The sequence below is a fragment of the Condylura cristata genome, unplaced genomic scaffold (assembly GCF_000260355.1).
Source record: "Condylura cristata isolate star-nosed mole 26May11 unplaced genomic scaffold, ConCri1.0 scaffold00001, whole genome shotgun sequence".
In the NCBI taxonomy this organism is placed as follows: Eukaryota; Metazoa; Chordata; class Mammalia; order Eulipotyphla; family Talpidae; genus Condylura; species Condylura cristata.
Genome location: NW_004567102.1, coordinates 64565552 through 64578683, shown reverse-complemented (window position 1 = coordinate 64578683; position 13132 = coordinate 64565552). Strand labels below are relative to the sequence as shown.

The window sequence follows — 13132 nt, the reverse complement described above, 5'->3', positions numbered from 1 at the left end:
TAGTGCCCACATCAGTGGTTTCTGAGTTTAAGTTTACTAGAGAGATATGTATATCTACCTATCTTTATATAGATCTATCTATCTATCTATATATATATATACACACACACATTTATATATATTTTTTATATCAGTCTATTGATTGTAATATTTTAGCAAATCTAGATCACAAGTGTAGTCTTACAGAAAGAAGAGGAAATGCTTGTGAATCATGTTTGCTAGCAAATGTTTGTGTGGGGAGGGGTGGGAAAATTTTGAGTAAAAGGCATGTATTCAGCTGGGTGGTTAGGACACAACCAGGGGTTGGTTTGATTCAATGTGGTATTTTTAGAAGTGAATGCAAAAAAAAAAAAATGGTTTAAACCTATTAAGAGAAGTAAAGTAAATGCAATCAAGCTAAATTATAGAAGCACACAAATCTGATTGTGGGGTTCTTTTTTTTTTTTTTTTTTTCCCCTTCTCCAGGAAGAAAAAATGTTTATCATGGGGACAACAATTCATTTTTTGCCATATCCTATTTGTAGAGTTGGTGATAGAACAGGCAATTGTACCAGCACTTGAAATATGTTTAACTGTTAATTAAATATCGTTCTCTACAGTATGCATTATCATTAAAAACAAAAGTTCCCCTAAGAGTGTACTTTCTCTTTTGTTAATGAGTATGGCAGTATAATGCTTTCCAAATAACACCCTTTAAAACATTTGCTTTTTTTTTTAAGTGGTAAGTTTAAATGTGATAAATATAAGCATGTTTCTTCTCATTGTAATGTTAGTAAAATGGTCATTAAAATAATATTTATTCTTCATAGGTAAAATGTTCTTGTTCTTTTCTTCCTCCTTGTGCTAGAAAGAAACTTAGAAGTTTCTTTATATGTTTAGTTGATAACACCATTGAGATGGGTTTTACCCTTAACTAGCTATGGGTGGGAAGGGATTCAAAGGATTTTAACTCATTCATGGAATATTTACTGAGTCACTGCTTTGCCCCAGGTGCCAGGAATAAAAAGAAAAATATGTCTCTGTCTGCATGCTAAGTGCTCAAGTGTTTAATGTGGAAAATAGATCAATAAACAAATGATTAGAATATAGAATGAAAGCAGTAACATGTAGGAGAACAAAGTCCTTAAAATAGAAGCTATGTAGCTCAGTCTGGATGGCTGGGAAAGATTACTGGAGGAGTGAACACATGCCCAAGTTTGCTTCAGATGAAAGCCAGGAAAGTTCGAATATATTAGCAATAAAAAGAAGAGTAATAATCCAAGCTGACAGTTATTGAGTATGAGCACCCATGTAACACAGCAGACATAATGGCATCCAGGAATTGTTCTGGAAAGTGCCCATGTTTCCTAATCTGGAGTGTGTTGTGGTAAGAAATTCCTGGTAGGAGGGCATAGTAGGACACAGGGCAAGAAGAGCCACCCTGTAGGTAATGGGCTGCTGAGAAGGTGGCTGGGATATGGGTGGGAAGAACATTTTCAGTTTACTTAACAATGAAATCTCCATCTCACTGACAACATAATCTTCTCATCCCACTCTCTACTGCTAGGACAACAAAGACAAGAAAAAGTAAAAAGTCAGCAGTGTGTCCATTGACAACTTTAGAAAGTGATCTTTCTCCACCGCACAGCATCTGTTGTCTTGTTGATATAAAATGCTCCGATCTCAGGCTTGAGATGAAATCAATGGCTTTGTACTTATGGCGGTTGCTACCCTGAGTCCTGTATTGTGTTTCTTTCCAGTTGTTATCAGAAAAATCTAAAGGTTTTAACCTCCTCTTTGCATAGATATATATTAAACAAGATAACTTTGTCTTTTTTTAATCTTCTGGAATATGAAAATGCCAGATGAGAACCACAGTGCTACAGCAGAGTCCAGTCGCCTTCTAGACGTGCCTCGATACCTCTGTGAGGGGACGGAATCCCCTTACCAGACGGGACAGCTGCACCCTGCCATCAGGGTCGCCGACTTACTACAACACATTAATCTCATGAAGACCTCAGACAGCTATGGGTTCAAAGAGGAATATGAGGTGAAAGTTTCAATATTATGTTCAACGTTATTTCTAACTCTGATACACAGTGGAATTTAACATATCCAAACCTCCATTTTGGATAACAGAAATGGCATAGTAGTTTCTCTAACCCCATGTTTATAAATGCATAGTCGAGGGTGTGTTGAGATGGATGGTGATAAACAGAATTTAAAATTTGGTTGAAAATTAAATTTTCCCTGAGTATCTTTGGATATAAGTTAATTTTAATAATTAAAAAATGTCACCCAATGTCACATTCTGTGACATATATATATTATTATTAAATACTTGTTAGACTTATTACCCCCATTCAAAATTCTACAGCAGAATACCTTTAGTGCCATTGTATTATTACAGATTCTATCATTTGGATGATTGAAGCAGTCACTCCCCTGCCTCTTCCTCTGAGCATCTGTGGGGTAGTAAGATCAAGCATAATGTTGCAAATGCACTACTTATCACTCTTAGATTTGTGGATTTTTGGTTGCGGGTGACTGGGAAGAAAAACAAAGCACTCGTGCAGAAAACATGAAATCAAAATAAGGAAGGATGTAGGAAGGATATAAAGTCCTACTAACTTTATTTCCTCTAAATATCAGAATTTATGCCACAGCGTATTTAAATTGAACCTCCAAATAAACTTACAATAGCAAAAAGGGAAAATTCCTTTGCCAGCCTTCACTGGAAAATAACAATCTGCAGTGTAAAAGGAAGCTTCTCTACCACCTTACAAACACATTTAAAGTGAAAGCATTCAAAATATGTCATTAAATTAAGAATCTTATAAATTCTACATTTTATGTAGAAATAAACTTTATGTCTTAGCTTGGGGGTGAATAAAATTGTCTTCAAATTTTGAAGGTTGGTTTTAGAAAATGCCAGAAACACTATGCTGTGGCAAGGAATTCTGTATTCTGCCTAAGCTGTTTCTTTCTGTTCATTTCATGTATATTACTGTGTAGCTCACTTGAAAGACTGTTGATTCTTTGAAGACCCCATTTCCTGTGTTAAGCAAAGTTTGGTTTTTTTTTTGAAAAATAAATCTACACCCTTATTTAAAATTGATACATATAGCAATTAAACCGATTAAGTGCCTGTTCTACAATACCAGGAGATAGACACTTTATTTTTTATATGATTCTTTATTGTAGAGGCTCAGTTCTTTTCCTGGTATCCAAAAAAATAAAAATAAAATATGATATAAGTACAAAATGTAATGAATAATTATAGAAGAAACATGTTTTCTTGTTCCTGTTAAATAAGGGATAAACAAAGCATATTTTAAAGACACTCATTTAAAGTAGTTAAGTTTTTCATGTTCTTTCTACTTCTACCTCCCAGTTATGGGAATATTTGATTTTAAATATGTTCAGGGTCCTTCTTTTCCTTTCATGTTGTTTCTTGTCCTTAATTTGAGTGCAGTTCAATCCAAGATGAACAAGAAAACAAGCTTCAAGTTCTGAAAAGAAACTAATTTATTACTGTAAAATTCTCTCTCTGAAAAGTGACTTTTTTTGTTGTTGTTCTTCAGAACAGATAAACTTGATTCAAGAAAAGGAATTAAATTTAGTCTGCTTGTTAATTTTTTTTTTCCAGAGTTTCTTTGAAGGACAGTCAGCTTCTTGGGATGTAGCTAAAAAAGATCAAAATAGAGCAAAAAACCGATATGGAAACATTATAGCATGTAAGTTCTCATAAAACTTATGGTAAAACAAGTCTTACACATAGAATATAAATAAAAAGGTGTAATTCTTTCTTTTGTGGTTTTAAACTTTAAGGAAGTCCCAAAGGCAGCACATCTGTTTAAAAAGTAATGTATTTAATATTGAAGCAGCATTGGATAGTGGCAGTGACTCTGAAATTATCTTCATTAAATAAATTGACTCACACTCACCCTATGGAGAAAACATGTTGTTTGGTTTTATGTTTGCCCATCACTGCATGGCAGTATTTTTTAACAACTGAATATCATGATAATGAAAAAGATATTTTCAGTGATTCAATATTGAACCATTTCCTCCAAAATATTCAAAACAGAGGGGTTACTTACATTCATCTTTATTCCTTCTTTGGAGCTCGTCCCTGCCCCTGAACTCCACTTGCTCCATGCTATTGGTTATTATGGATTTTCTTCTAATTAAGTCTTTGAAGTGTATGTGTGAAAAATAATCATATAAAATCAGAGAAGTCACAGATAGTTTAACTTTTAACTAGCTACTGGTTTCCTTAAATCAGTCTATTGTCAGTTTAAATTATTTTAAGGAACCACATAATATATCAAATTTAGCCTTATTTTTCAGTAAGTAGGAAGTTGAGAGGAGTTCAGCATCTACTTCCTGTAGCTCATTTGCCATATGGTCCAGTGGAAAAGAACCCCACACATTTAAAATCATGCCTATAAAGCAAAATTTGGAGTTAGGGCAAATTCAGTTCTTAGACAAAAGTCTATGTAACTAAGATGATAATTCATCAGACATCATGTCACCTACAAGCTTTCTAACTGCAAAGATATTAATAATTGAAACTTTATTAACATCTGGAATTCCTTCAAATGACTGGTGTTTAAGGAAATTTTGATAACAGTATAACATGAATAAATTATCATCAATCTTTGAGTTATTTTATATCTATTAGTAGTATCCCAGTACATAGAAAAACCAATGATTTTTATTGTTTAAAAATTCTAGATGACCACTCCAGAGTAATTTTGCAACCTGTTGAGGATGATCCTTCTTCAGATTATATTAATGCCAATTATATAGATGTAAGTATTACTTAATTAATCCCAATTTGTTGACTTATACATGTAAATCTTTTTGCTTGTATTACCTATAAAGTAATTACTAGCTTTTAAAATAAAGAACAAACTGTGCACTTTTCTTGTTCCACGTCCTAGTACTTACTGACGTTGTTGTGCTTTCTTTCACACCTGACTTTGGTTTGGGCTGTAGATTTGGCTGTACAGGGATGTAAGTACCACTATATGTAAATAACAGCACTCTTATAAATATTTAGTATAATTTCTTTTAATGACAGTTTTTACTAATGCTTACAACTAGTTCTTTCTGCATGCTTCACCTAATTAGCCTCATACAGTATATCTGTTCATTCTTTTGTAACTCCTTTATATGTCTAAGGTATTTTACTTCCTTCCCTTTTCTATGTTTAGAAAAAAAAGACAATTTTTAACTTTTGACAACTATTATGTACATGAGTTTTCTTTGTTGATGATTTCTGTTTCTGGCTTTTATTCTGACCCTTCCCCAAACATGTGAGAAGCTGGATAGTATGATGTGTATTAGTGTTTCTGCAATTTACTTTTTACATTTGACTTTCCATGTTAAAAATAGGTAGAGACTATTTTGTGGTGTGTGGTATTGGCTTGTAAAGTATTAAAATTATTTAGGCAAAATATTTACTAAATTGTTTTTGTAAAATGTGCATATCACACATATATATCGAATCATACAAATCAAAATGTTTGTTTTGATCATACATTCCAATGGTAAATTTTCGGTACAAGCATATCTACATACAAGTTTTCTATTTAGTAAAAAATTGTCAAGTGAAAGATAAAATATCATTAAGGAGATAAAACATAAAATTATCTATAATAAGAATAGACACAATGCCTCCTCTCTAGTTCAAAGTCGCTGTGGAAGTCTAGTGAAAAATCATCTTTCTCTGCCTTGACTTTTTAAATAATTGAACCCTAGGTGTGCTGAAATTGATAAATTCAAAACATGCATTAATTATAAGCAAACATAAATATCAAATATGTCAGGACCTTTATATGTAAACATATATTTGTGTGAATATGAGACATAAATTTTATATATGTGCTACATATAAAATATGGAAATGGGACCCGACTTTTGTAATTTCCATAAATAGGATATCATTATCACATTTATTAAGTTTATCTTTTACAGTTATTTTGTACATATTAATTTATATATTTGAATTAATTTTATTAAGTCAGTATATTGGTTAAATTTCTGATCATTTTATTTTCATCATCAGTATTTTAAATTTATGCTTATGATAAATTTATGCTAAGCTTATGACAAACTCCTAAAAATAAGAAAGCAGCAGTATTTTTACTTGTTCTTACCTTTAACTTCACTGTGGTTTTTTGCCCAAACATATTACACTGGAGTCTATAATAATAGTACTTTACTGTTGAAAAGGAAAAGTGTACTAAATGAGATTGTGTTGTTATCTGACTTTTATGTTAAGACCCCAGTATATTTTGACTGATTACTTCACAATTTCATCATTTTCCTTTTTCTTCAGTGTATTATATTTTAAAGAACATCTGTAGTTGATAGATATTGATAGTTGATAGACAATCAGGAGGTAAACAGCTTATAAACTTTGAAAAAACATTTGCCCCATGAAACATTGTGCTAAGTTGCTTAATTAAAAAAATAGAGAACTTCCAAATTTACAAAAGTGTAATGATTAAGTTTTAGACTAGACATCTAGGTGACCATGCATTTATATGTATATTGATTTGTTCATACTGAAATGTGGGCCTTTATTCATGTCCTCAGGTAAATATACAACAAATTCAACAATCCTGAGTGTTATGCCATTAACATTGTTGCTACTCATGATGTGCTGGAATTCAAACCAGTTGAAAGCAAATTTACTCTTTATCTGGAATAATTTCTTTATTGAAATAATAAATAACCACATTGAACACTTAGCACACGTTAAGAAAAAGAGGAAAATACTAAACCTTTTGTTTGGGATAAGTTACATTTTCTTTAAAGTTCCTTTCCCTATATATGTGTGTACCTATAATTATGTGTGTGTAAATTAATCTTATCTGCACACACAAAATAGTTTTGGCAGATACCTAAACATATTATAGAGCAGGAATACTCTAAAAAATATTCTCAGCAGGACTTTGACTTGATGCACATATGCATTGTCCAGCTCTAACATTGGAATGTTCTGTTATTTTTTTATGGTTCTAATATGTCATTGTCCATGTGTAATGCAGTGTGTTGTACTTTTGGGTGATAAAATGAGAATTAATTTTTGATGATAATTTTCCCAGGAATGAATGACTAAAGATTAACATGAAGGCATAAACATTTTAGTGAAAGCAATCAAAATCTGTAGCTATACCCTAGCAAGCAAAACTCAATTATGCAATATATAATCTAAGCAGAACTCTTAAAATATTTCATTTTGTTTTATGCTTATCTCTCAGATAACCTAGGTTTGAGAAGTGAACTTTGAGTTCACTACTCATTTCTGGACTTTTTTACTATAATTTAATCTTAACAGGTTGTTATCTTCATCTTTTTATGCCTTCATTCATTTATTTCTGATGATCATATAAATTTGATAACCAATTTGCTCTCCTATTTTAGGGCTACCAGAGACCAAGCCACTACATTGCAACTCAAGGTAAAAATTTGACTTTAAAAAAAAGATTTATTTATTTATGCATACAAAAACTGGGGTATAAGCCAGTGGCATGAATAGTTGAGAGGATTCACCAGAGACAGACTGGGTTGCAGCACAGGCAGACTGATGAAATACACGATGAGGGGAGCAGCAGGTGCGGCAGGAGAGGTCTGCTTTCCAATGTGAGTCAGAACCCTAGCTGAGGATTGAACTCATGGTGCAGTGGCTGCAGAGAGCTTCACAGTGCTGTACTTTAACCCCTTGTGCCTCCAGGGATGCTCAAAACTTTGACTTTGCAAATGCTATAGAATTCCAGAAATGCCTATTCACTCATAGGATATTCTTGATTTTTGCAGTTTTATATGAGTTAACATAAAAAATCAGTATTTCTAAAGAACACTGTACTCATTTTTATAATACAAATAGCTTTTCTGTATGTAAAACATGCAACTTATTTTTTAATTTACAGTAAAAGAGAAGCTGCTGATAGCTTTTTATGATTTTATCTTGATATCCTGATATCCCAGAGCACCGACTGATAGAACAAATCAGAAGCACTTCTTATTTTTGCTGAAAGGTCTCATCTTTCTGGGTTCCTATTTTCTTGCAACATTTTCTTGTGGCCTAGAATGTAATAATATCCAAACCTCTGATGTCATAATGAGATGTTAGGCTATCTTCAAGCATTTTTTTTATATGTAATTCAAGACTGAGACAAAACAAAGTGCTAGGGAAACTTAAACAAGTTTATTCTTTTTGTAAAATAATAACATGGTAGGAAAATCTTATAATCTTGTTATAAAGGGGTATAAAAGTATCCTAACAATAGGAAACACCCACCTTTAGTTATCTTTCCAAATTGCCCATGGGGTACAGCTCCATGGTGGTGTAGAGGTTAAGTCTCACTGCTTCTCCCCTATGGGCTGAGTTCAGTCCCCACCCAGGAAGGTAACTCACGTATGCAACAGCATATGTGGTTATCCTGTCTCAGCAGCTGCTCCTCTCCGCAGTGTAATTTCAGAAATTCTGCCCGTTCTGCTCCCTATTCTGTCTCTGGTTAGCCCTCTCACCCCCTACACCTCTGATCTGAACCCCAGTTCTTCTACATAAAAATAAATTAAAAAAAAAATGACCACTGGCTGTCAGAAGAAAAGCCTGCACAACTATTTTATAAAAGAGGAAAGTTAGACAATAGCTATTTGCTCTTAATGTCATTTTCTAAATGTTTTCACACATCCTTAGAGAAATTGAGACTAATTGGAAATTATTTAATTTAGAAAGATTATCCATGATGAGCAATATTGTAGGTTTATGGTACTAAGGAGCATTGTCGACATAAGATTTTGCGGTGGAATGATACTACAAAACAAGATTGACATGTGTCCTTAAAAATACAATGTTTATTCATGAACCACTGACATGCATTGTTTATAAATGATATATGTTTATTTAGTAATATGTGCTATTAAGTTGATGGTGACATGACTTTCTCTTTTTACATATCTTTGGAGACGATTTAAAAATATGGTCGTGTAGGTACTACTAATCTAGTGAATCTTCTTTTTTTTTTTAAAGATTTATTTGTGCATACAGAACTGGGGTACAGGCCAGAGGCTCAGGGGTGGCGAGAGGCTTCATCAGAGACAGAGTGGGGAACAGAACAGGCAGATCGATGAAGCACACTGCTGAGGGGAGCAGAGAGTGGGTCAGGAGAGGTCTACCACACCATGTGGTCACCTCCGGGGCAGGCGGGAATCGAACTCATGTGCAAGAGGCTTTAGATTCTCAGTGCAGTGCTTTAACCCGCTGCGCCACCAGGGAGGGCCTCTAGTGATATCTTCTTAATGTGAATGATGGAAGTGAGGTTTCAAACAAAACGTGCCCGCTATACATGCCTATGGTTTTCTCCATAATGAATTTAAATAAGACCTGAATTTAAGGACTTCAGTGAATTTGCTATTAGACCTTTAATTTTCTTGTTTGATTTATGTAGTTACTCTGCCTTTTGTTTCACCTAAACTTCTTACTAGCTCCAGATTTCTGCTAACATAATGTTCAAATTAATTTTTTCCCAGGCCCAGTTCATGAAACAGTATATGATTTTTGGAGGATGATTTGGCAAGAACAGTCTGCCTGCATTGTGATGGTTACAAATTTAGTTGAAGTTGGCCGGGTAAGAGAAAAAATGATTTTTTGGTCATAAAACATGATTCTAAGCCAAATAGCAAAATATCACATTAAAAATAATATAATATTCAATTGTTTGAAAAAATTCATAGGCTTTAACATTTCAAATGAGTATGTCATCAATAAGTTTTGGAATTTGAAATTGTAACTTTTAGCAAAACAACTTATACTGAAAATATTTCATTCAGTGTCAGCAGAGATTACTTATCTCTCATCAATGTAATAATAAACTGGTATTATTTGAGGACCTCCTAACCAGATTTCTCATTGAATAATAGAGTAAACTTGATTTTGTAGTTGAGTTTAATGAATTATCAGAACTACTTATATGAGATGTCAGTATAGTTATTTTGTGAAAGACTGTATCATTCATAAGATTTTTAACTATATTGTAATTGTGAACTGAGAGTTGTTAGTGAAATTAAAACATTTCGTGTGCATTATATCTTCAAGTCCACTTATAGATTATTTTTGTATTTAGGTTAAGTGCTATAAATATTGGCCTGATGATACCGAAGTTTATGGTGACTTCAAAGTAACATGTGTAGAAATGGAGCCACTGGCTGAATATGTAGTTAGGACATTCACCCTGGAAAGAGTAAGTATCCTAAAAATCTAAAAATAAGTATATTTAAGCTGATTTTCCTCTTCAAAAATCTGTTATTGATTATGATATAAAAACCATTCTTGATTTTCATTTTATTTGTTCTTTCCATAAAAACATGAAACATGTCAGGTATGTTTCCAAAACTGGACACACAGAACTTGAAATACATAGTTACATGTAGTTTTTTTGGGAAAATTTTAATGTTGAGAACTATAAAACTTTTTAAAATCAAGAAAACAGAATAAAAATTATATATAAGCAGAAATACACCAAAAGCATAAATTAGATCAAAAAGCTAGTTCCTTAATAAGAATACAAAATAATTAAACCACTGTCAATTCTAAATAAGAAACAATGAAAGCAAAAAGCCCAATATTAGATCATTTAAAGATAACTCCAATCGTACTTGCTATTCCCAAAGTCATAAAAAATAGTTTATGTAAATTTGGAAAGAGAGTTTAGTCTAGATATAACTGTATTGTGGCAAACAGTAATTCCAAAAATTTGGGCTAAAAAGTTGGAAATATTAGCATATAGAGAAAATAGTGTCAAAATTTATCATTAGAATGGCAATCTGGTTCTATGGTGTTTCTTTAACCTTTGAAGTATAATGCTTACGTTAGCCAAACTGCTTATGCCACAGGAAGCCATGACAAACAACTAAATATATTTTAAAAACTAGAATCTCTATAAGAAAAATAGATGAAGTTAGCACTCAAATTTTGTTTCTCTCTCTCTATCTCTCTCTCATCCATTGCAGACCACTTTCATTTAAGAACATTTCTGAAGAAACTCCCTAGTAAAATACTGGCAATTTTATTTAATTAAATAATCATGGTATGATCTATCACGGCTGTTTTCTATGGAGACAAGGATATTAGCAGGAAATCCAGTAAACAATTTCATTTTATCCACATTAATGAAGCCATTAATTTCAGTAATAAATATATTAATACGCATCATCTTATTTAAGAGACATGTATACTAAAACTAATTACATTAGTAAAACAAAGAAAATCCCTAAACTTGGTAAAAATGATTCAACAATAGCATGCATTTTATGGAGTAAAAAACTATAGGCATTGCTGTTATAATCAGATATGACATGAATAATCATTGTCATTAACATTCGACATTTTTGTTGGTTCTAGCAAAAGAAAATAAGATAGCAAATGGAATAAACAAAATTAATAGAAAAGACAAAATTAGTTTATAAAAAATGATTGTATAACACTATTTCTATTGATTATGTTTTTAAATGGAACAAATAATGACTTAAATTATTAATTCACAATAAATGTTCATAAATCATAGTTTCTCCATGTATTAAGAATAGATAGAAGTCATTTAAAAAATCTCTTATAATTATAAGATTACTGTAAGTATTATAAATATTCAAGAATATATATATACACACACACATATATATACTTATATATATAAAGCAATGATACAGACTCTTAGTGAATAAGACTACAAAATTTGAAGGACATAAAATGTGAATAAATGGAAGCATACACCTTGGAAATTTTTAGCTTTAAGACTAATTGGATTTAATATGATATAATCAGTTGGAACATCATTGGGCTTTTATTTTAACTTGATTTCTTCTTACTTAAAATTGGAAAAGATGGACAATGATTAAAATCACGTATTTGAAAATTTCTCAGGAAAATTCAGGTAAAAAGAAAAATAAGGAAACATACTTTTCAGATATTAAAATTTACTAAAAAGACTAAGGCCCAGGCCTTCCCTGGTGGCGCAGCAGGTTAAAGCACAGCACTAAGAAGCTAAAGCTACTTCAGAATGAGTTCCACCTGCCTCGGAGGAGACCACATGACGCTGTTCACCCACTTCTCCCCTCAGCAGTGTACTTTGTCAGTCGGCCAGTTCTGCTCCCCATTCTGTCTCTGGTGAATCCTCTCACCACCCCTGCACCTCTCGCCTGTACCCCAGTTGCGTATACAAAAATAAATAAATCTTAAAAAAAAAAAAAAAAAGAGCAAGGCCCTTAACGCAACTCCATGTGAAACCAAACATGAAATAATGGTCTAAGATCAGGTCTTAGACCAATTTATGACCTTTAACCTTTAATAGAATTGACTTAAAAGTAGTCAAGAAAGAATCATACATGATTCCATTGATAATGTTTATCATTTTCACTGTTATATTGCTGAGCTCTGCTTTGCTTAGGGCAATGTTCTGGGACTAGAACTAGAAGAATGATAAATGATCACTGATTTCCAAGGTTTTGTGACATGGTCTACATAGGATAAAATTTAAAGATATGTTTTCTCGATTTGGTTCATTTATTTCATGAATTTTTTTATCCTTTTTGATCGAACAAGTGAGATTGAAATTTCATAGCTCATAGTGGAATTGGCATAGATTATAATGTAGATTTTTTTTCTTTCTTTTTTTTTTTTTACTATAAATAAAGATTCTTAAGCCTAAATTCTGCACATCTCATCTATGCAGTCCATACTGTGCTACCACAGTCTGCAGGTTTACTTTACAGACAGAAAAGAACTTTGAAATGTATATTTAAAGAACTCTCTCGGGCTCTCCCTGGTGGTGCAACAGTTTAAAGCACTTCTATGAAGCTCTCCAAAGCCACTGCAATACCAGTTCAATCCCAGGTCAGGGAGCTGACCCACATGACACAGCAGACCTCTCCTAACCTGCCCACTGCTCTCCTCAGCATTCATTTCACTAAACCTGCCTGTACTGTTCCCCACTCTGTCTCTGGTGAATCTTCTCACCCACCCTCACTTCCAGTACCTCTGGCCTATCCCCCAGTTCTGCAAGCATAGATAAAAAAAATCTTTAAAAAAAAAAAAAGATAAAGAGCTCTCTTAATTTAACCCAGTGGGAGATAGGCA

The 13132-nt window shown here is 32.7% G+C and overlaps 1 protein-coding gene across 9 annotated transcripts in view; it reads left to right on the top strand.

Moving 5' to 3' along the window:
- PTPRK (protein tyrosine phosphatase, receptor type, K) overlaps positions 1–13132 on the top strand; it is a 494475-nt gene that overhangs the window by 463646 nt on the left and 17697 nt on the right. For 6 of the 9 annotated variants that reach the window (XM_004673838.2, XM_012722542.1, XM_012722540.1 and 3 more), the window contains 7 exons: positions 1845–2029; positions 3629–3716; positions 4720–4796; positions 4984–5001; positions 7420–7456; positions 9532–9629; positions 10125–10241. In XM_004673838.2, the coding sequence (XP_004673895.1) occupies positions 1845–2029; positions 3629–3716; positions 4720–4796; positions 4984–5001; positions 7420–7456; positions 9532–9629; positions 10125–10241 (620 nt within the window). Of the gene's footprint in view, positions 1–465; positions 811–1844; positions 2030–3628; positions 3717–4719; positions 4797–4983; positions 5002–7419; positions 7457–9531; positions 9630–10124; positions 10242–13132 lie in introns of those variants that run through there. The other 3 variants (XM_012722555.1, XM_012722559.1, XM_012722551.1) reach the window with 2 other exon arrangements.